The following is a 22,477-nucleotide window of genomic DNA, read 5'->3' on the forward strand; positions in this document are numbered from 1 at the left end:
GGGAAGCGACGCTCACTGGACTAGTCTGGAGAAAGTGATGCTCACTGCACTAGTCTGGGGAAGCGACACTCACAGGACTAGTCTGGAGAAAGTGACGCTCACTGGACTAGTCTGGGGAAAGTGACGCTCACTGGACTAATCTGGGGAAAGTGATGTTCAATGGACTAGTCTGGCGAAAAAGACACTCACTGGACTAGTCTGGGGAAGCGAAGCTCACTGATGCTCACTGGACTAGTCTGAGGAAATTGATGCTCACTGGACTAGTCTGAGGAAAGTGATGCTCACTGTACCAGTCTGGGGAAGCGACGCTCACTGATGCTCACTGGACTAGTCTGAGGAAAGTGATGCTCACTGTACTAGTCAGGGGAAAATGACGCTCACTGGACTAGTCTGGGGAAAGCATCGCCCACTGGACTAGTCTGGGGAAAGTGACGCTCACTGGACTAGTCTGGGGAAAGTGACGCTCCCTGGACTAGTCTGGGGAAAGTGACGCTCCCTGGACTAGTCTGGGGAAGCGACGCCCACTGGATTAGTCTGGGGAAAGAGACGCCCACTGGACTAGTCCTGACTCATTCACACATGCTGAGCTGCAGAATAAAAGTTGTACGAGGGAAAGTAGATTTGTACCCCTATAAAAAAATGTATAAATAGGCAACAAAAACCTATATAGTTAATAATACCTAGTGACCGCACTGTTGACAAGTGGCAATCCACTTGATGGTCGAAGCCGCTGATTGACTGCAGCGGTCACATATTGGGCCCTTGTAGATAAAGGCTGGAAGGACATAGGTCTTGGATCAGTAGGAAAAGATGAATATTGTTTATTTTATCACATCTGGGCAGATAACTCTTTAGTGTACTTTTGCCAACCTAAGATATAAGAGACTAGCATCCAGTGACGGGTGACAATCCAGGAGCTGACACGGTGCTGCGTCAGCCACGATCGATGTTGGCAATGACCAGGGCCATTTAATGCCTTAGATGTTGCAATGGTGGCTACGGTATCTAGATGGTTAACAAAAAAAAAATACTGCTACAATTTTAAAACTTCTAACATTCTAAAACGGATAAAAAGGACATTTTACAGATGTAAAGCTAACATTAAGAAAATCTTATTTATTAAATTCATTTTGTCTGATGTGACGATCTGCATTAAAGGGTTAAATTAGTCAAAGCTTGAAAATGTTTTGAAATTTGCAATATTTTTATAAATAAATGTAATAATCTCTAAATCACTGGGATGAAATTTTCCAGAGCTATTGCACAAAGTGACACTGACGAGATGTGTTTGTTGTTTTTAAATAAAAAAAAGGAAAAGTTTTTTGTTTTTATTTCTAATAAAAAAAACTTTATTCTGGCTGTGTCCTTATTTACCAAATATCTATAGTATTAGTACTGGATAGGTGTCTTATAGATGCTTTTCCATTACTAAGCTGTGGGCTGGACGTCACCAGACAATACAAAGGTGACATCAACCCCACAAACATGAACCCCACTTGCCAGCGCTACAGGGCAAGAGGGAAGAGTCGGGCAAAGCGCCAGAATTGGTGCATCTAATAGATGTGCCTTTTCTGGGGAGCTGCGGGCTGCTATTTTTAGGCTGGGGTGCAATATCCATGGCCCCTTACCTCCCTGAGAATACCAGCCCCCAGCTGTCAGCTTTAGCTAGGCTGGCTGCAAAAAAAATGGGGGAGACCTCACTCCGTTTTTTTAAATTATTTATTTAAAAAACAGTGCAGGGACCCCTCTATTCTTGATAACCAGCTTTGATGAAACTGACAGCTAAATGTTGCAGCCCCCAGCTTTCAGCTTTGCCTGACTGGTTATCAAAAATACAGGGAAACCCAAGCCTTTTTTTTTTAAATAAAAAACACATTTCTTTAGAATTCAGGAGCTGGCTGATGAATACTTCCATCAGCCACTCCTGCTCTCGCTATTATTAGCGTCAGCAGACGTAGGCTGATGGGAGTAGTAGTCCCATTAGCTGACGCCAGTGACCGGAGGTAAACCTTTTACCTCAGATCACTGCTGCAGACTCACGCTGTCATTTAACAATGTGGGAACCACGGCTCTCTGACCAGTGGTGATGATTTTAGCACCGATCCGAGGCAGTGTTTGATGTGCTGTCATACAGTGGGGAAAATAAGTATTGGATCCCTTGCTGATTTTGCAAGTTTGCCCACTGACAACCTCCTTCCCTCCACCAGGATGTTAAAAATGGGTCATGGCTGGGTCTTCCAGCAAGACAATGACCCAAAACATACAGCCAAGGCAACAAAGGAGTGGATAAAAAAGAAGCACATTAAGGCAATGGAGTGGCCTAGCCAGTCTCCAGACCTTAATCCCATAGAAAACTTATGGATGGAGTTGAAGCTCCGAGTTGCCAAGCGACAGCCTCGAAATTTTAATGATTTAGAGATGATCTGCAAAGTGGAGTGGACCGAAATTCCTCCTGACATTTGCGCAATCCTCATCATCAACTACAAAAAGCGTCTGACTGCTGGGCTTGCCAACAAGGGTTTTGCCACCAAGTATTAAGTCTTGTTTGCCAGAGGGATCAAGCACTTATTTCTTACTGCAAAACACAAACAAATTTATACTCAACCAATAACCACACTGGCGCTGCACGTGTATAGGTCCGGGAGGAGGAAGGAAAAAAAGGGAAAGCAGCTGGTATTTAAACAGAGGTTGTGCCGACCTCTGTCGATAGAATAAACAACAATAAGAAGCAAGAAATACCGCGCTATAAACTGCCACACTACGGAGGCTCCCACAAACAAATTTATATAATTTATACAATGTGATTTTCTGGATTCTATTTTTGATATTCTATCTCTTAACGTTAAAATTAACCTACCCTTTTCCAAGATCTTTTTGACAGGGTCTTCTTCTTTGAATGTAATGAACACAAAGCCTCGTCTTTTGTTGGTTTTTGGGTCCATTGGAAGTTCAACTGCTTCAATCTCTCCAAAAGTTACAAAGTATTCTCTTATCTTGTCTTCTCCTGCTTCTGGATTCAATCCACCAACAAATATTTTCTTTATTGGATCTTTCTTCATTGCCATTGCCTTTTTAGGATCAATCAGCCTTCCATCCAATCTATGTTCCTTTTGCTCCAGAACCTTGTCAACACTTGAAGAATCTTTAAATAGAATAAAGCCAAATCCTCTAGATAGCCCTGTATTAGAGTCCATCTTGATAGTACAATCCGACACCTCTCCAAACTTTGAAAAATAATCTTTCAGGTCTTTCTTGCTTGTATCCCAACTGAGACCTCCAACAAACATTTTCCCTGCGTCCTCCTCGGCCTTGCTTGCATTGATCTGCTCACCCTCGGACCCATTTTGGCCTACCAGCGCCGCGGACTGTTTAGTGTCGGCGTCACCCTCTGCAGCTTCATGGCCGTTCTCGGAGGTTTCCATGTACTGCTGCTCGGCCTCGGACATTTCGGTGCAGTCGGGCAAGGTGATCATGTCTTAAAAACAGTCACGGAAGGTGTGGCGTCACTGTAAGCCTAAGCCTCCAGGTTGCCTGACCACGCACAGAACCTCTGCGAGCGCTCGCCTCCTGGTAGCAAGAGTGAGATTAAGATAGCCCAACCTAAAGAAGTATATCAACAACAGTATGGTGGAAGAGGAGGAGGCTTTGGCGGTAGAGGTGGACGGAGTGGAAAAGGTCAAGGACAGAGTTGGAATCAAGGATACAGCAGTTACTGGAACCAAGGTTATGGCAATCAAGGATATGGCTATGGCCAACAAGGATATGGTGGCTATGGAAGCTGTGACTACACTGGATACGGGTATTATGGATATGGACCAGGTTATGATTACAGTCAGGGCAGTGCAAATTATGGAAAAACTCCTAGACGTGGTGGCCATCAAAATAACTACAAGCCATACTGAACATTTCTTCAGGTAAATACAGGTGATTTGGGGGTCTGCTTAAAACTGCAGCTCTGCTTCTAGGGACTGCCTCTTGGAGTTAAGTAAGGACTCATGCTCCTTTTTGTACAGATGGCCTCATCCTAGGGAACCAGTGTCAACTTCCACCTTTTTATTTTGTATTGTTTGTGTCATACATTTCCAGAATTGGAAGTGTTAATTTTACTGTACTTTTTGGTACCTTTTGGATTCTAATGTGTATTGTAAGGTATTTTACATGTGCAAATTCACCATTACATTTTTGAAGCTGTCAAAGCTTTTGAAATAAAAACAACTTTGACTAATCTGAAAAAAATAATAAAAAAAAAAAATTAACCTACCCTTAAAATTATAGACTGTTCATGTCTTTGTCAGTGGGCAAAATCAGCAAGGGGTCAAATACTTATTTCCCCCACTGTGCATATGACAGCATGGTAAACACTGGATGTTCCAGTGAATGTGGTCCGGGTCTGGGCGCTGTTCTGGCACCTGAACCTGGACCTTTTTTTTTTTACACTGTTTGGCCGAACCTGAACATCCAGGGGTCCGCTCATCTCTGGTGGTAACTAAATATGAACTTGTACTTTGAGCAGTGTACATGTATATTCGTAAGATGATCCCTGACTGCTGGTTTCTATGGAGCAGCGCTGTATAAAAGAAGAAAAATAAGCACCAGACAAAGCAGCGTGCCGTCCTATTCTTCTGCCATTCTATCCCAAGGATACATATTATCATAACTTGTCAGAGGTGAGGTGTGGAGCCGCTATCGCCGCGCACGGCTGCGGATGACCCGGGTTACAATGTTACCGCTGTTTGCCGCCCTGAACCGATGTCTCCTATAATTGTTACACCCTCGGCAGGACTATGCTACCAAATAATAATATCCCAGCGGAGGATCAGCGGCAGATTCATTGCTATTCCAAATAATAACGGCGACATTGTGGAGCCGCACAACAGCCTTGAATAAAGCATGAAGACCCCGTATAACACAGGAAAGCCCTTACACCCACATTTTCAATGAAAGCGATGCATCAGAAATGAGGCCGTAACCTTGTTGGGCAAACACTCTGGGAGGAGGAGGAGGAGGAGAACTAGGAGGAGACCGCCCGACCTGTCAGTGGGAATCAACATCAGAGCATCGAAAAATAGACTCTGAATATATCTGAAAAAATCTCAATGATTACAGAAAAAAAAAGCCAAACATGTGCAGCACCACCACAGTATTCATTGTCTGTGGGATTGTGGAGACGGGAAGATTGGGGCATTTCAGAGACCCATTTTCAGGATGAGTGGGGGTCATGGCGGTCGGACAACCTAATGGATCCTCAGGTTATCTTCTTTCCTGTGGATAACTTTCAATGTTGGGAATAACTTTTTTGGATCACAAGGCAAAAACTGTGTTCTACAGATCTAAGAAGTTGCACCAAATTTATCATACAGCATGTCACTGTAATGAAAGGATTGGGGATTCATCACAGATCAGCGGGGTCTGACGCTCCCGTCCATCGGCCGTTTAAAGCTCCAGCAGTATATGGAGCCAGAACAGCGCCGTGCATTGTGTAGTGGCCATTCTTGGTACTGCAGCTCAGATCACATTCACTTCTATAGGAGCCAAGTTGCAGTACTGAGAATGGCCACTAGATGAATACAGAGTTGCGCTGTTTTGGCTCCGTACACTGTAACTTCAGCTGCCGCTCGAGCTGTAAACTGCTGATTGTTGGGGGTGGCGGGTGTTGACCCCTTGGATCTAATGATGATGATGACCTAAGGACAGGTCATTAATATCAACACCCCTGTACTGCACCAAATTAATTTTAATTTGCTTTTATCTGGTCTTCATAAACTTCCGTCAAACCCAATTCCTTCGATGCGTCTTTATCCTCCGCAGACAGATGTATTTACTAACGTTACAATAAATGACAAAAACAACAACCAAATAAGACGCCATCCTCCGGGAGACGAGATAAAGCAATTTGCACCAGGATAAAATCAGAGGAAGCCGCGCCGCTCTCTATAACATCCAATTTCAAGAACCTATTTAAAGTCTGGTCTTTGAAAAGAATTTCTATCAATAGGAAAGTCAGATAAGTGTAAAGCTGATGGGGAGATACAATCCCACGCTGTGCGTCCTGCGCCACCATAACCCCGACAGGGAGAAGGAAGCCAAATACAAATGGCTGCTGGCAATCAACGAGGCGCCAACTGAGCTGCAATATCAATAGGAAAGCAGCCGCATCAGCACATGATGGCAGCGTACAGAGTGATGTCACCGTACAGTGATGTCACCATACAGTGATGTCACCATACAGTGATGTCACCGTACAGACAGTGATGTCACTACAGTTTCATAACAGTCGCTTTGTGTCTGCTCGTCTCACAAGGGTGCCCATCTAAAGAGAGGCGAGACAAAAGCAGGAGGTGAAGAGATGGCCCCTACGACAATGACACCACTATATATATAGATAGATAGATAGAGAGAGAGAGAGAGAGATTGTACTGGAGACGTACTGCAACCATCATCCCAGCACCTAACGGCAGTCAGGTAGCACGGGCGTTGTGTGGAGAATTGTGCGACTCTCCCCAGACCAATCACTTGGTATTGTGTGCCCTCCGAGGTCTGGGAAAGTGATTGTGTGGAACTTGTAGAAGAGCCGGGCCATTGTCGCTCCACAGGAAGGGCAGAAGCCGGGACTTCCTCCTTCCACATCAAGGGCGGGACTGTGCGTTTGTTGCTTTATACAGGGAGGGCGGGGGCTGGACCTTTGTCGCTCCACATGAAGCTCGGGGGCAAGCCTTCGTCACTCCACAGCAAGGGCGGGGTTGGGCCTTTTTTGCACCATACAGGGCACACAGGGGCTGGACCTTTGTCACTCCGCATGAAGCTCGAGGGCAAGCCTTCGTCACTCCACAGCAAGGGCGGGGTTGGGCCTTTGTTGCGCCACACAGGGCGGGCAGGACCTTTGTCACTCCACATGAAGCTCAGGGGCAAGCCTTCGTCACTCCACAGCAAGGGCGGGGGCTGGACCTTTGTCGCTCCACATGAAGCTCGAGGGCAAGCCTTCGTCACTCCACAGCACGGGCGGGGTTGGGCCTTTGTTGCACCACACAGGGTGGGCAGGACCTTTGTCGCTCCACATGAAGCTTGAGGGCAAGCCTTTGTCACTCCACAGCAAGGGCGGGGTTGGGCCTTTGTTGCACCACACAGGGTGGGCGGGGGCTGGACCTTTGTCACTCCACATGAAGCTCGGGGGCAAGCCTTCGTCACTCCACAGCAAGGGCGGGGTTGGACCTTTGTTACACCACACAGGGCGGGGGCTGGACCTGTCACTCTACATGAAACTCAAGGGCAAGCCTTCATCACTCCACAGCAAGGGCGGGGTTGGGCCTTTGTTGCAAAACACAGGGCGGGCAGGACCTTTGTCACTCCACATGAAGCTCGGGAGCAAGCCTTTGTCACTCCACAGCAAGGGTGGGTTGGGCCTTTGTTGTACCACACAAGAGCGAGGGGGGCGGACCTTTGTTGCTCTACAGGAAACTTGAGGGGCAGGCCTCAGCCATTCTACAGCAAGGTTGGGGGCTGGGCCTCTGTTGCACCACACAGGAGCGCGGGGGCCACCAAAGCTTTGTCCGTCTACACAGAAAGGTCGGAGGTTGGGCCTATGTTGCTCAGTTTCTGCTTTGTTTGTTAATATGCTTTTAGAGGCTTCAAGCACAGGGCAGCCATTGGACAATGATTGATGCAATGCACGGTGGAAACGGAAGGAAAAGCAAGTCCTTACACCTATTATACTGGCAGAATACTGATGAAGAACTGCCTGTTTGGATGGCAAGGCACAGATTATGGCAGTTTCTCGACACATTAGACTGGTCTGAGCGCTGTAGGCAGTTTTAGCTTGTTGTGGGGAATGCGTGTAGCGAGACCCTGCTTGTCTATGGGTTTGTATGGCAGGATGGGTGGGCTGTAAGTCTTGCTCCTCTTTAATAGCTGGAACAGCCATGAGTTGCACCTTCTCAGGAGTATAGCATTGAATTACCATTTAACCCCAGCTCTTACACCCATTAATAAACCATAATGGTGATATTTCGGCACAGGCATTCATCTTCCTGCCCACACGTCTTCAGAAAAGCCCCCTCGGGATTATGGTATAAGGGTCTTTCCAGCCATATGACAGCTCAGATTTGTCGGAGTCTTTCTTGCTTTGTGCGTTTATCCACGTGGCGCAGCCACGCTTTCCCCCCCGCTCTCTGCCCTTCCTGCTCAGAGGGAGATTGGGGAGGAGAAGTGAGTTCTCCGTGTATTCGGGAGCCACGACGTTAATGTGATGTGACACCACCAGTCGGAGAATTCAGAAAAATTCCTTCACGCCTTACTGAGGAGAGCGTTGTTCACAAAACAGCCTTTATGGCGTTAAGATTTAATGGCTCTTTCTTCCCCTCGTTCAGGTTTGGAGCCGCGAAAACATCACCATCTGCCAAAATAACGCCGGTATAATTATATTTAGCCTAACAGCGAGGTGGCCGCTGTCACAGCAGTCACGTCCACTGACGGACGCCGGCAACATATCCGGGTACTCTCTTCTGTATCTAAAGCTGTCAATCATGCACTAATTATTCTGCACCATTACAGGCGACCGCTGTAGAACATGAAGTGGGGGCAGATCGTCCCGTATCACGACGACTCCCACCTAATTAATGGTGCCCACCCTGCCATTGTTTTATACATCGGCGCCTGTGGTGGGATAGAAATCCCACTGGTTGTGATTGGTTTTGCTCCTCTGCGGTTTCATAGGTTTTCAATTTTGGGATATTTTATCCCCACCCCTGCGCCCACAGCCCACCTATTTGTGGGTGAGGTTTGGATAAACCCAGCTTTACAACATGGATAAATCTAAAAAATGTTCCATAGAACATTTCCATCAAAAAACGTACAGTCCCGTTACATCCGGGACCGTTGGCAAGTGTGCATCCCTGTACAGATGGTGCACAGCCCTGTACAGATGGTGCACAGCCCCGTTCCTTGCTTTACCGTAACCCTTTCCTGCAATGGATTTTAATCTGAAGTCGCTTATTGGGGGCGGCGAATATATCAAGACTGGAATTTTAAATATTAAGACGTGCGTGCAATGGGCCAAAGATCACTTTTTTTGTTTTAATTATGTTATCTTCGATCCAGTAATTATTGTATGAAGGTCAATGATGGTGGAAAATAACAAGCCTGGCTCTGATCGGGATAAGGAGCCTGCAAAGCACTAAACGAATATTCTGCTCCCTCTGATCGATGCCTCTCCAGATACAGCCGGGATTCTCCTACGGGGTTAATCAAAGCCCCATCCGCTACTGATCTCATTAATGTCAACCTGCGATCCATGATAAAGGAGCTTAACGTATTGATCGACATCTTCTACAGCAATGGAATCAATTTATAAAAACAATCCAGCCCTACGTTATCCGAAATGAAAAACTCTTGATACTTTCTGCATAATTAACAGAAGCCAGAAAAGAGCTTCACCCGAATCTGCAACCGTGTCAGCAACGCAGCGGTATTAACTGTAGCGGCATTAACCGTAGCGGCAGGCGGTAACCCCTTTACTGCCGGCAGGGCTGCCGATCCTCTGATCAGACACAATATTCAGCTTCATTCCTGGATTACACAAGAATGGAGGTAAAGGATTGTGCTAATTCTCAGAGTCAACGACCCTTTGCCTACAAATCACGGATTCTACATTTGTGGTCAATGTCTATACCGTGTTTCATAGACCACCATTGACTTCCACATAAAATCTGGTTGCAGGGTTTTTGACTTTCATTGATTGAGTTCTACTATTTCTTTTCCTTAGATGCCCTAAAAATACTCGTAAAGGGTCAAACCAAGAGCGAAGAATCCTTTCTGCCACATACACATGGATCCACTGTGCCACGGGGTCAGGCTTACCGAGGAGGCGTGTTGGTAAGCGGCCACCTTGTCTTCGCTAGAGCTCCTGATGGTGGAGTTAGACTTGGGCGGCAGGAAGCCCCCAGTAACCGTCCTAGGCAGTCTCCAGAATAGCAGACACAGACTGGGCTTGGTGTAACTGACAGGACAGGATTCAGACTCTGTTCAGACTACACAGGTTCTGGATCCTTGGTCAGAATGGACAATGACATGGAGTCACAGGCTGGATTCAGATACTTGAACAGACTTGTACAGTACGGACTCTGGAACCCTAACTGGGACAGACACTGGTGCTGGTTCAAGTACCGCCAGAATGGTTTCATGTTTGGTACCACCAGTGCGGCTTCAGGGTCATGTATCGCCAGCTGCAGCTTCAGGGTTCAGATACTGCCAGTGCGACTTCAGGGTTCAGATACTGCCAGTGCGACTTCAGGGTTCAGTTACTGCCAGTGCGACTTCAGGGTTCAGGTACTGCTTTATGGATCAGGTCCCGCTACGTGCAGCTCCTGGTTTTGGGACCACCATTGCAACTTCAGTGTTCAGGTGCAACTACAGGGTTCAGGTAGCATAAGGGGCAGCTTCCTGATTTAGGTACCACCGCTGCAGCTTCAGGGTCCAGGTACCGCCAGGTGCAGCTTCAGGGTTCAAGTGCCACCAGGTGCAGATTCAGGGTTCAGGTACCGCCAGGTGCAGATTCAGGGTTCTGGTGTCGCCAGATGCAGATTCAGGGATCTGGTGTCGCCAGATGCAGATTTAAGGTTCTGGTACCGCCAGGTGCAGCTTCAGGGTTCAGGTACCGCCAGGTGCAGCTGTAGGTACCGCAAGGTGCAGCTTCAGGGTTCAGGTACCGCAAGGTGCAGCTTCAGGGTTCAGGTACCGCCAGGTACAGCTTCAGGGTTCTGGTACCGCCAGGTGCAGCTTCAGGGTTCGGGTGTCGCCAGATGCAGCTTCAGGGTTCTGGTGCCGCCAGGAGCAGCTTTAGGGTTCAGGTACCGCCAGGTGCAGCTTTAGGGTTCAGGTACCGCCAGGTGCAGCTTCAGGTACCGCCAGGAGCAGCTTAAGTTTCAGGCACTGGCCACATAAGGACCAGCGGATCAGGTTCATGTACTATCCACTCGGGATACTAGGGCGGGTGACCTGGTAACATACAGTTACACACATACAATGTAGGGAACTACAGCGGTTGCTCAGGCACCTCCCTACTGGGGAGGGTGCCTTTTATACAAGATGCCTCACAGCTGTTGGTGGGAGCATTTTCAAAATGTGCATGCTGCCTCTTTACGAACAGGGGAGCGCGCATTAGGAACGCTGCTGGGAAGCCTGTGCAGCCTGCACAGGAGCCGGACAGGAAACAGAAGACAGGGAGCTCACCACGCGGCCAGGGCGATGAGTATGTCCGTGTCCATGCATGGAGGAGGACGGGAACCTCGCAGGGGCACCAGCATTAACGTGACACTTCCGGCTGGATGTCAGACAAAGCATAAAGTATCAGGATCTAGTAGCTGGATACAATGATAGCAAACTTCAGAAAAGATCTGTAGATGTATAGAGAATGGCTTACTAATGATGATGGCTATTTATTGGTTATCAACAAATATTCTAAGACCTCCACTAATTTGACCAACGAGCCCACGATCACCAGAGAAACCATCACCAATTCCACCATGACCATCACCATAAACAAGATAGATCACCACCACAACCACGTTTTCCTTGGGGAAGTCACAAAGGACGCGACCCGTGCACACGATGATGGCCTGAGATCTGATAAACGTGGAGCGTAATCTATATACATCTCACTAATGGGACAGTAAAAACACACCGGTCGTAGCATGGAGGCGACCATCACGTGTGATTATAAGTCATCATTTATGACATATTGCCCATTTTCTTCACTTTCATCAGACTGATCTTCTCACAGAACAGTTCTTCAGTTCTGTTTAATAAAGGTTTCCCCTCCCGGCATCCATCAGGCTTATTATGATACTTTTACATTACAGTTCTTTACAGAAGCGTTATATGGAAATATTAATAATTTACAATACCGCCACACAGTTCTGAGACCAGTCAACAAGGTGGTAAATGGGACAAATAAACCTGTAATCTACACATGGGTCTAAAATTATACAGCATTACTGTTAAAAAAGAAGAAGTGCCGCTATCTCGATTCCACCACACACATCCTCAAATGTCCAAACCAGGAGTCTAGAGAAGTGATGGCCCCATAATCCATAGTGGAGAGCGAGCAAAGAAGTGGAGAAAAGTGTCATCCAAATGCCCTTCTGTTTACACCGAGAGTTTCATCTTCCAGACCTCGGTCTCACTCAGTGTAATAATTATTTATCTATTGTTTTAAACCGATTGTGCCATTCTGGCTTCAAATAACCTAAATGTAAACTACAAATCCCAGCAAGCACCATGTCCAAAGAGCAAGTCCAAATTCCCTCGAGGCTTCTTGAATATCCGTGTCCTGCTCCGCGTCTGCCAAGAATCACGTCTGTGGATTATTCCAATAAATGGATAAGACCCAATACGTAGAAGAGTTGAGGAGAAATGAATCAAACCTGGTGGAGAAGAAAAGTGGAGCAAATGTCCGTAGATATGAAAAGCAGAGGTGGGATCATTTTTCCTTTGTATCTGATTTGAATCATTTCCTTCCATACGCGACAAAACGTAAAAAGAAGGTGGTGGGAACCCGAGACCTTTGGCATCTTCTCGCTCACACACTGAGCCCGTGAGACCGTCCCCGCTGCAGATTGCCTTTTTCTTGCTTTACTCTCATTAATAAAATAGAAAACAATTGATATAATATCGGTGATCGTCGGCCTCCTGGGATTTCTCCATCTTTGGTTTTTGGGCCACATAAATTGATAGCTTTGATAATAACATTATTGAACCTCTTACGACTGCGGAATCAAACACTTATTCTTATTTCAGTATATATGTACAACCACAAACAACAGGGATACATTACCAAGTACTGATATTTGGGAAGCCCCAGGAATGAAGCCTTCAAGAAGGTTCCTCAAACCAAAACAAGAGGTTTGAGGTGACCACACACAAGAAAGCCATAGCTCATTTAGCCATCAGTTGTCTTTCCAAATTTCCTCACACGCAAATCTCAGCTTGGACGTTTGTTCATGGGCTTTCAAAACGGGAGAGAGGAAAGACACTGCCATAAAGCTCCATGTTCTTCCAGACCCCACTGTCCCATTGCCAGACCTTTCTGCTTTCTCGGATTCCCATCAAGACACCTTGTCTGCCACCCAGACTGCTCCATCCCTCTCTGCTTCCCTTCAGACTCCCAACTCCACCATCAGACCCCTGAGGCCCCCTATAGACCTCTCATTCCATCCAGTATCCATCTCAACACCCATTAGTCCTGCTCCAGACATTGGCACTTACCCCAAAAACTACCTCTCTGGTTCCTCTCGAGACTACTCTGTTCATCTAGATCCCTCTTTCCCTCTCCCATCTCCTCTGTCACTTGAGACCCCACATTTCCCCTCTATTTCCATAGTGACGCTCCTGACCACTTTATCTTACAGATCGTGTCCCTCTCCCAGACCACCTATTCCCTCCTTCATTCCCTCCATCGCCCATCTACTTTCCCCACCAAACCCCTCTGATAGCCACTTACTTTCCTGAGAACTAGAGGACCCATCAATCATCCTTCTCTCCCCCAATATCTTTCATTGGAGCTGAGTCAGTAGACCCCAATATCCATTAGATGGTCAGCCCTCCAGAGATCTGCAGGTTTGGCTGCCATTGATGTCATGTATTTGGAGGTCTTCAGTCCATTTGTCATTAGTGTCCTGTGGAGAAGACGGACGATAGGCGTCACTGACAAACAAGGCTGATATGAAGGCTGTTATTAGAACTACACAAAGATGAATATTTTTACATTTCAATCGTACACGCCGCCTCAAGGCGAGAGGAAGCATGACGCTGATCGCATTAGTCCAATAACATTTACCAAAATAAAATAAAAGTTTGCTGAAGTTCCCCAAAGCGAATGAGGAAGGAAAATGCTCGATTAGCGTGGATATGCATTAAGCTCTCGCTAAGAGCGAAGCGTCTCGGCTGCATCTTAATTAAACAAAGTGAACCTTTCAGGGATGAATACTTGATTAATCTCACGGGGGTTCATAAATTTCATCCCCAAGGACTGGAAGAAAGTAGAAGATCGTCTCGCACAACCTTCTTCCTCTCGTGTTCCATAACATTATGTTAATTGCTTGGAATCACAGTCGGCTGCGTCCGTCCTCATCCATTTAGTCTGTGCTCTCACTGCGGGAAATGCGCATTTCTCCAAACTGAAACTAAAAGGGTTAAATGAGGGGGAAAAAAAGGTCATTTGTTTTTCGTTCTAGAAACAGCGCCACTCCTTCCCTTAGGCTGTATCAGGGACTGCAGTTTAGTCCAATTTAGGGACAACAATTCCAGACGCAGAACCTTGGAGAAGAGGGACGCTGTTTGGTTAAGACTTTTAATCAAAAAAGCATAAAAGCCGTCGCACCGCGACAAGATGGACCCATCGGGACGGTCCAATCTTTTTCTGCAACTTGTTGATTGCTGGATTCTTTCTTCACTGAGAAGTCGTCAAATATGGAAACCTGGAAAATGTAGTTTTTGTTGTTGCCGTTTACTTTATTACATGTATTTTGGGTTGCAATTGGGTTTCATTCTCAGGGTGGAGGCAAAGACTCCATCCGCGAGCTCATTGTAGGGGGCAGTTTGTCACTTTTATCTGTCTTTTATGAAGCTCCTCTCAGCTGATTTATCACCACGTAGAAACGAGAGCTGAACTTTCATGCGGTCCTACTTCAGTCAAGGGACGGTCAGAATAAAAGATAAGAGTTAAAATCAGAACAAGCTCCCTGACGGATTCTCAGATAGCTCATTCTGCAGCCAGCAATAGTGCAAAACAGAGGATACAGAAGGTAAACGGCGCAAAAAAAGTTTCAACATCCAATTGCAAGAATTATTTTAGCCCAAAATACATACACTTCAGTCCCTCCCTACCCCCCATCACCACCCAAAGGTGTACATAGAAGTCCTGGAAAATATCTTTAAATTTGCAGACTGCCATCGGCAGAGGTAGCATTGCCCTCCTCCACTGCATTGATATGCATGGATAATGAGTGCATGGAAACGAGCGCGCGCCGGGGCTGCATGACCCCACAGGATTGTGATCATCATCTGAAATCCTATTCTCGCTGGCACACAACCAGACGCCACGTCGGATCCTTCGTTTACGTTCAATTACTTTTTTTAATTACCTAATTCTACATCAGAAGATTGGTATCTATATTGTGAAGGTCCCGAGACCCCCAATGTCTGTACAACACACAGGGGTAAATAATAGTCCTGGAGCGAGTCGCCTGATACGATTTCCGCTGCCATATGCCGCGGCTAGATAGTACAGGGAATGAGCCATCTGATACAGGGGGCACGACAGCCAAATATGGAGATAAAAACCTAATTAAAAGATCATTTTCCCATTTTCCAAGCGTGCGGACGCGGCGGCAATGAGAGATCTGATGTGTTAATACTCTACTTATAGGATGGCGACATTTCCCTAATTAGTATGTGGCCGGCAGCAAATCTCTCACCGGGTCACTCTACACGATGACTTAAAGAAGTTTAATAGGAAATTAGATCTATAGCAGAAATTTAGGAAAAATATTTTTATTACATTCGTAACCCTTTAACGACCGGACAATTTTTCTTTTTTTCTCTCCTTCTTTCAAGAGCCACAACTTTAGTTTTCCTTTGACATCCATACAAGTTGGCTCTGGTCGCTGCTGCAGGAGGCAGATGCCGGCTGTGTAAGACATCTGGCACTTGCTCCTGAGCCCACAACCAATATAGGAGGAAATAGGATGACTGATATCAAACATAGGAGGGAATAGGATGAACTATATAGGATGATCTATATCAAGATGGGGTTAAAGTCTGGAAAATTCCTTTTAAGCATATGCACAGGATCAAATGATCTAGAAATCGGTCAGTTTGTGCATTAGTCCTGCGATTTGCAGCGATGAATTCTAGCGGTTGTCACCTTCTTACTATAGCGGCCGCCATGGCGCAGAATATTGCCAGTGCAGATAAATGTCACCCAAAAGGATTCTGATCCTCGTTATAGGACCGTGGATTTATAATCCATCTGTATCTGCCGTTTAATATAAAATCAACCCTCCCTGCACTCACTGCTGGAATTGGGCTCCTTTGCATGCCAAGCATATGAGCAAAATGCAGAGCCGCAGTGTAAAGCAAGGAGGATGGACAGGGCAGCAGCCCGAGCCTCTGATGGGGCCGACTACTGAATTTAGGCCCTTTATATGTGCGGCTGACAATCAGAGCGATAAAGCAGCTAAACAATCAAAACCGTTCCTAAAATGTGAGAAAACGTAAATATTCTCAGGACCCCAAATGTTCAAAGCTGGAAATTTCTGTCACTGCTAAAAGCCTCATTGTCGGCCTGATGAGCGGCCGCAAAAATGGGAATTTACAAAAAGATCAACGACCCCTATTATCAGAGCCGTTCAGCTGGCAGTAACTGCGAGAAGATGGACAATAGCACGACTGTAAAGAAGCAATGGTGGCCGCCGGCCTCCTGAAATAGCCCATATCCCGAGCCACGGCGTCACCGACACACCGGGCCACGGCGTCGCCGACACCCCGACCCACGGCGTCACCGACACCCCGACCCACGGCGTTACCGACACCCCGGGCCACGGCATTACCGACACCCCGAGCCACGGCATCACCGACACCCCGAGCCACGGCGTCACCGACACCCCGACCCACGGCGTTACCGACACCCCGAGCCACAGCGTCACCGACACCCCGAGCCACGGCGTCACCGACACCCCGAGCCACAGCGTCACCGACACCCCGACCCACGGCGTTACCGACACCCCGAGCCACAGCGTCACCGACACCCAGAGCCACGGCGTCACCGACACCCCGAGCCACGGCGTCACCGACACCCCGAGCCACGGCGTCACCGACACCCCGACCCACGGCGTTACCGACACCCCGAGCCACAGCGTCACCGACACCCAGAGCCACGGCGTCACCGACACCCCGAGCCACGGCGTCACCGACACCCCGAGCCACGGCGTCACCGACACCCCGAGCCGGCTCTTACTCATATTATGGATTATTTAGGCCTCGGTTATAATTCCAGAATCAGACGCCGCCCCCGGTTTCGGCTGGGAACGTTCCTTGTATTGCTCCACATTTACTACAAAGCGCAGCAGGTTTATCGCGGCCGGGCACACTGGGCCTCATTCATCAAAACGGTCATAAGACAATCTGGGTTTTGTCCATAGCAGCCAGGGAGTAGCTTTCATTTTACCATAGCAACAAGAAAACAGCCATCATAACCAAGGCTGCCACCAGGAATTTCAGGGCCCCACACTGGCAGAATTTTCGAGCCCCCTTGATACTCTGCCAAGGCTCCATCCGAGCTCAGCCTCCACTCTCAAAACTTCCACAATCACACATTAATAGTTCCCATCAAAAACCATAACAACCAGAGAAGAGCTTTCATTTTACCACAGCAACCACAAAAGAGCTTTCTTTTTACCACAGCAACCAGAGATGAGCTTTCTTACCATAGCAACCAGAGAAGAGCTTTCTTACCATAGCAACCAGAGAAGAGCTTTAATTTTACCTTAGCGACCAGAAAATAGCTTTCACTTTACCATAGCAACCACAGAAAAGCTTTCTTTTTACCACAGCAACCAGAGAAGAGCTTTTTTTTACCATAGCAACCACAGAAGAGCTTTCACTTTACTATAGCAATTAGAGAACAGTTTTCTCTTTACCATAGCAACCAGAGAAGAGCTTTCATTTTACCATAGCAACCAGAGAAGAGATTTCATTTTACCATAGCATTTAAAGAAGTTTTTTTTCTATCATAGTGTAAGGAGGTGAAGCACAAGAAGAGTCCGGGGGCGGTTACCTTCTCGGCTCTATGCCTGGAACCATTGAGCTGTGCTTCAGGTTCCCCAGGGGGCAGACTTAGAGACTAGGACAGGAAGGAAGCCGGGCAGAGAGCGGGAAAGGCACGTGCGCAAGGAACAGAGCAGCGTGAGCAGCGGTCACAGCGGGGTGCAGCTGCGCTCCGGGAGAGAGAGAGAGCTCCTGGTCAGAGGACAAATACAGGGAGATTGCCCAGAAAGACTGCATCTTGTGAGTACATGAGAGCGGACTCTGCTGTGACTGGAGAGGGGCGCTTTGACAGCCGTGTAGAGACATTGGCCCGTGCAGAGACTTCGACCCCCTGGTACCCGCGGTATCAGTACAGAGACTGTGATCCCTGGTACCCACGGTATCAGTGCAGAGCCCCTGATTCCTGGTGAGAGACTTAATAATAGACTCAACCTCGTTTTCCCAGGATAGGCTGTGCTGTAAAAGCTAAAGACTCAGAGCCTGTGCATATCACATTAACTCCCGAAACCCCAGGCTGCGGGCTCCTAGAGACTACTCAGCCCATGGAAAACAGAGGGACGACAAGTGCCGCTGTTTCTCGGCGCCTACGTTGGAGAAGACGACCCTTCAAGCAAGTCCTCATCAGACTGATAAGTGTTCTTTTCTCAAGAAATCCTGCTTACTTCTGTTACACTGTTTGACTCCCATATTTTTGCACTGTTTTATTGCTAGTTATTTTCCATTGCTTCCTTCCTGCGAGGAGAACCTGATACCTGTTATTAAACCCCTCAACTGTTGGTCTGTCTGTTCCGTGGTGACATACTCAGTACCTGCATACTATTAAAGTAGCAACCAGAAAAGAGCTTTCATTTTACCATAGCAACCATAGAAGAGCTTTCATTTTACCATAGCAACCATAGAAGAGCTTTCATTTTACCATAGCAACCATAGAAGAGCTTTCATTTTACCATAGCAACCATAGAAGAGCTTTCATTTTACCATAGCAATTAAAGAACAGATTTTTTCCATAACACCCAGAGAAGAGCTTTTATTTTACCATAGCAACTAGAGAAGAGCTTTCATTTTACCATAGCAACCATGGAAGAGCTTTCATTTTACCATAGCAACCATAGAAGAGCTTTCATTTTACCATAGCAACCATAGAAGAGCTTTCATTTTACCATAGCAATTAAAGAACAGATTTTTTCCATAGCACCCAGAGAAGAGCTTTTATTTTACCATAGCAACTAGAGAAGAGCTTTCATTTTACCATAGCAACCATAGAAGAGCTTTCATTTTACCATAGCAACTAGAGAAGAGCTTTCATTTTACCATAGCAACCATAGAAGAGCTTTCATTTTACCATAGCAACTAGAGAAGAGCTTTCATTTTACCATAGCAACCATACAAGAGCTTTCATTTTACCATAGCAACCATAGAAGAGCTTTCATTTTACCATAGCAATTAAAGAACAGATTTTTTCCATAGCACCCAGAGAAGAGCTTTTATTTTACCATAGCAACTAGAGAAGAGCTTTCATTTTACCATAACAACCATAGAAGAGCTTTCATTTTACCATAGCAACCATAGAAGAGCTTTCATTTTACCATAGCAACCATAGAAGAGCTTTCATTTTACCATAGCAATTAAAGAACAGATTTTTTCCATAGCACCCAGAGAAGAGCTTTTATTTTACCATAGCAACTAGAGAAGAGCTTTCATTTTACCATAGCAACCATAGAAGAGCTTTCATTTTACCATAGCAACTAGAGAAGAGCTTTCATTTTACCATAGCAACCATAGAAGAGCTTTCATTTTACCATAGCAACCATACAAGAGCTTTCATTTTACCATAGCAACTATAGAAGAGCTTTCATTTTACCATAGCAATTAGAGAAGAGCTTTCATTTTACCATAGCAACCAGAGACGAGCTTTCATTTTACCATAGCAACCAGAGAACAGCTTTCATTTTACCATAGCAATTAAAGAAGTTTTCTTTCTATCATAGCAACCAGAGAAGAGCTTTCATTTTACCATAGCAACCAGACAAGAGCTTTCATTTTACCATAGCAACCAGAGACGAGCTTTCATTTTACCATAGCAACCAGAGAACAGCTTTCATTTTACCATAGCAATTAAAGAAGTTTTCTTTCTATCATAGCAACCAGAGAAGAGCTTTCATTTTACCATAGCAATTAAAGAAGTTTTCTTTCTATCATAGCAACCAGAGAAGAGCTTTCATTTTACCATAGCAACCAGACAAGAGCTTTCATTTTACCATAGCAACCAGAGATTTGCTTTCATTTCGCCATAGCAACCAGAGAACAGCTTTCATTTTACCATAGTAACCACAGAAGAGCTTTCATTCTGTGTAAGGCCAATGGTACCAAATAATAATAAGATGGAAACTTTTGACTTTGTAGAGAGTGATAAAAAATGCCTTAAAACATTCTCTCTCTCATTATTGTGGCATTTGGCAAATAATAAGTAATAATAGCAATCCTAACTGACCTAAAATGGGAAAGGTTTATTCTGATTTCATGAAAAACCTGCAGATGTGTCTTTTTATAAACTTCTGGTTGGCACCATGCACGACATCTACAAATGTCTTCTGCTTTCTGGAGAGTCGCCAGCTTCCGGCCGGTTTGCACTCTTCTCCTTTCTCACTACTGTAAGTGAATGAGTGAGGGATTGTGTCATTAGTGCTGTACATGATGTGCGTTGCCGGGATATTTAATTATTGCACCATTCTGAACAGATTTCCGACAAGAAGATGTGGGAACAAACCCACAGATCTGCTTAAAATATTCCCAGCTCATCTCTCCATTTTCCTCTTTAGCAAGGATAACATTTCTACCATGGTGTCGATGACAAGTTAATGGAAGATTCTCATCGGTGAGATTTATTATAAATAGAAGACGCCGTATTACTCCCATCAGAGAGATATAAAGGCTGTGTAAGTGCGGAGTGGTTCTAGCGATATATACGATCTGACCTTTAAAAGTCAAGTAGTCAGAGAGGAGTGAATTTAACAGGAGAGAGGCTTTAACGTGCGATCACGCTAAATGCCGGCCTCAGGCCTTGCCAGGAGACTTCGTCCCACTTATGACCGAATGGATCAAAGCGGAGGAAAACCTGAACCTAAACTGTGACACACGTCTCCTACCAAATCACTATGGACGTGCTACATCCGAGGACACAGAGGCCGGCCGCCGGAGGTCCCGGGGGCAAAAACACAAGAGTGGCCGGTATTTCTCCAAGACTAGCGGCACATTGACAGAAATCAGCCACTATAGGAAGTAAAGTAACCCAGAGGAAGCCGGGGACGTCAGGAGTTCAGAGTCTCGTCTTCCATTACGTAAAGCAAAGAGTAAATGAGGAAGACTGAACACTTTCCCCTAGTTAGTTTAAAAAAAACAAAAAACCTGTGCCTACCTTCCCCTCCTCAGGTCCCGCGCTGAATTTTGGCCGCTGCTCCTGGTGTCTGTTATTGTCTGCAAGTGCCCAAGTTAATGGCATGAACCACTGAACTCAGTGTTTGTCTGCAGCGTTGTCAATGCTGCAGGCAATGACTGACACTGGGAACAGCAGTAGAGACTGAGCGCTGGAAACACAGTGGTCGACTAAACTGCAGTTTCTTATTTCGGGGGAGAAAGTATTCAAAATTTGAAAACCCTTTTAGGAGGTATTCGTCTTCTCCTGTGAGCCAAAGGGAGCCTTTCAGACCCATTATTCTCTATGGTCTAGGTGCGCCTGCAACCCCGGAATCCACTAAGGGTACACCCCTGTAAAGAGAGGCCCGCTTATAGCAAAGACGGCTAAAAGAAAGACGGGTCTTGCATAAAAAAACATATTAATGATAAACCTCTTCCACTGGGTTTAGGACATGTGGAAGTTCCCGACCCCACCTTTATTCCAAAGTTTGGGTCGTGTACCAGAACTTCAGCCAGATCCCAGAACTTTGGGTAAGAAAAATGTTCTAGTCAGTAAGGACGTCGTCAATATATCTGTACAAAGGATATAGTACACCGCACACTCTTTTGTTGTATGCAAAGTAGTGGAGAATTTATTTACAAATGGAACTGTGTTACATGAAAAAGCGACCAGAGGTAATTATAATGACGTTTCGGCCCTACCAGGGCCTTAATCATACAATCGCTATAGAAAGAAAATAAAAGAAAAGAAACAAAAATAAACATACAGTATATACAATGAATCATATGACTCAGCAAAACATAGAAGTTCCCAACCTGGAAAAAATTAGAACAAAGGAATGGATAAGATAAAACGGGGAAGGATCATAATAACAGTGACTTAGCAAGATACATATGCAGTATGACACCATGTAAGATCCCAGACGGGGATATAATCAGAAGCGAGGCTGCAGGGTAAGGCTAAGATATTAGAAGCCAGTTCACATGACAATCAATATGAAGATTAAATGTACAATGGCATTACCTTAGATGTGCACAGAGAAGAGGAGAGGAGAAGGTCCTTGTAGAAAAAGGCATACACTGCAGTAAAGATATTACAGGCACGTAAGATTAATGAAGTACATAGAAGGTAGAGTTTTAGTAATGGTATGAAATGTACCTGGGATGCCTAGCAATTGTGCGTGTAGTAACGCAAAGGAAGCCCTGAGGTGGGTACTGTGAAGATAAGAGACATAGCCATGTAAGG

General features: G+C 46.0%; 1 protein-coding gene and 1 long non-coding RNA gene across 3 annotated transcripts in view; both read right to left on the reverse strand.

Annotated features, from left to right (window-relative positions):
- The window catches only part of LOC138652088 (uncharacterized), a 194,535-nt gene that overhangs the window by 139,164 nt on the left and 32,894 nt on the right, over nt 1-22,477 (reverse strand). The gene's annotated exons all lie outside the window — the stretch shown is intronic.
- Nucleotides 1,051-3,563, reverse strand: LOC138651552 (heterogeneous nuclear ribonucleoprotein A/B-like). The gene is made up of 2 exons (XM_069741845.1): nt 2,858-3,563; nt 1,051-1,058 (listed from the first exon to the last, which is right to left on the reverse strand). Exons 1-2 carry the CDS (start codon nt 3,471-3,473, stop codon nt 1,051-1,053), a joined length of 624 nt encoding a protein of 207 aa, XP_069597946.1. The 5' UTR covers nt 3,474-3,563.

The sequence above is a fragment of the Ranitomeya imitator genome, chromosome 10, assembly GCF_032444005.1.
Source record: "Ranitomeya imitator isolate aRanImi1 chromosome 10, aRanImi1.pri, whole genome shotgun sequence".
In the NCBI taxonomy this organism is placed as follows: Eukaryota; Metazoa; Chordata; class Amphibia; order Anura; family Dendrobatidae; genus Ranitomeya; species Ranitomeya imitator.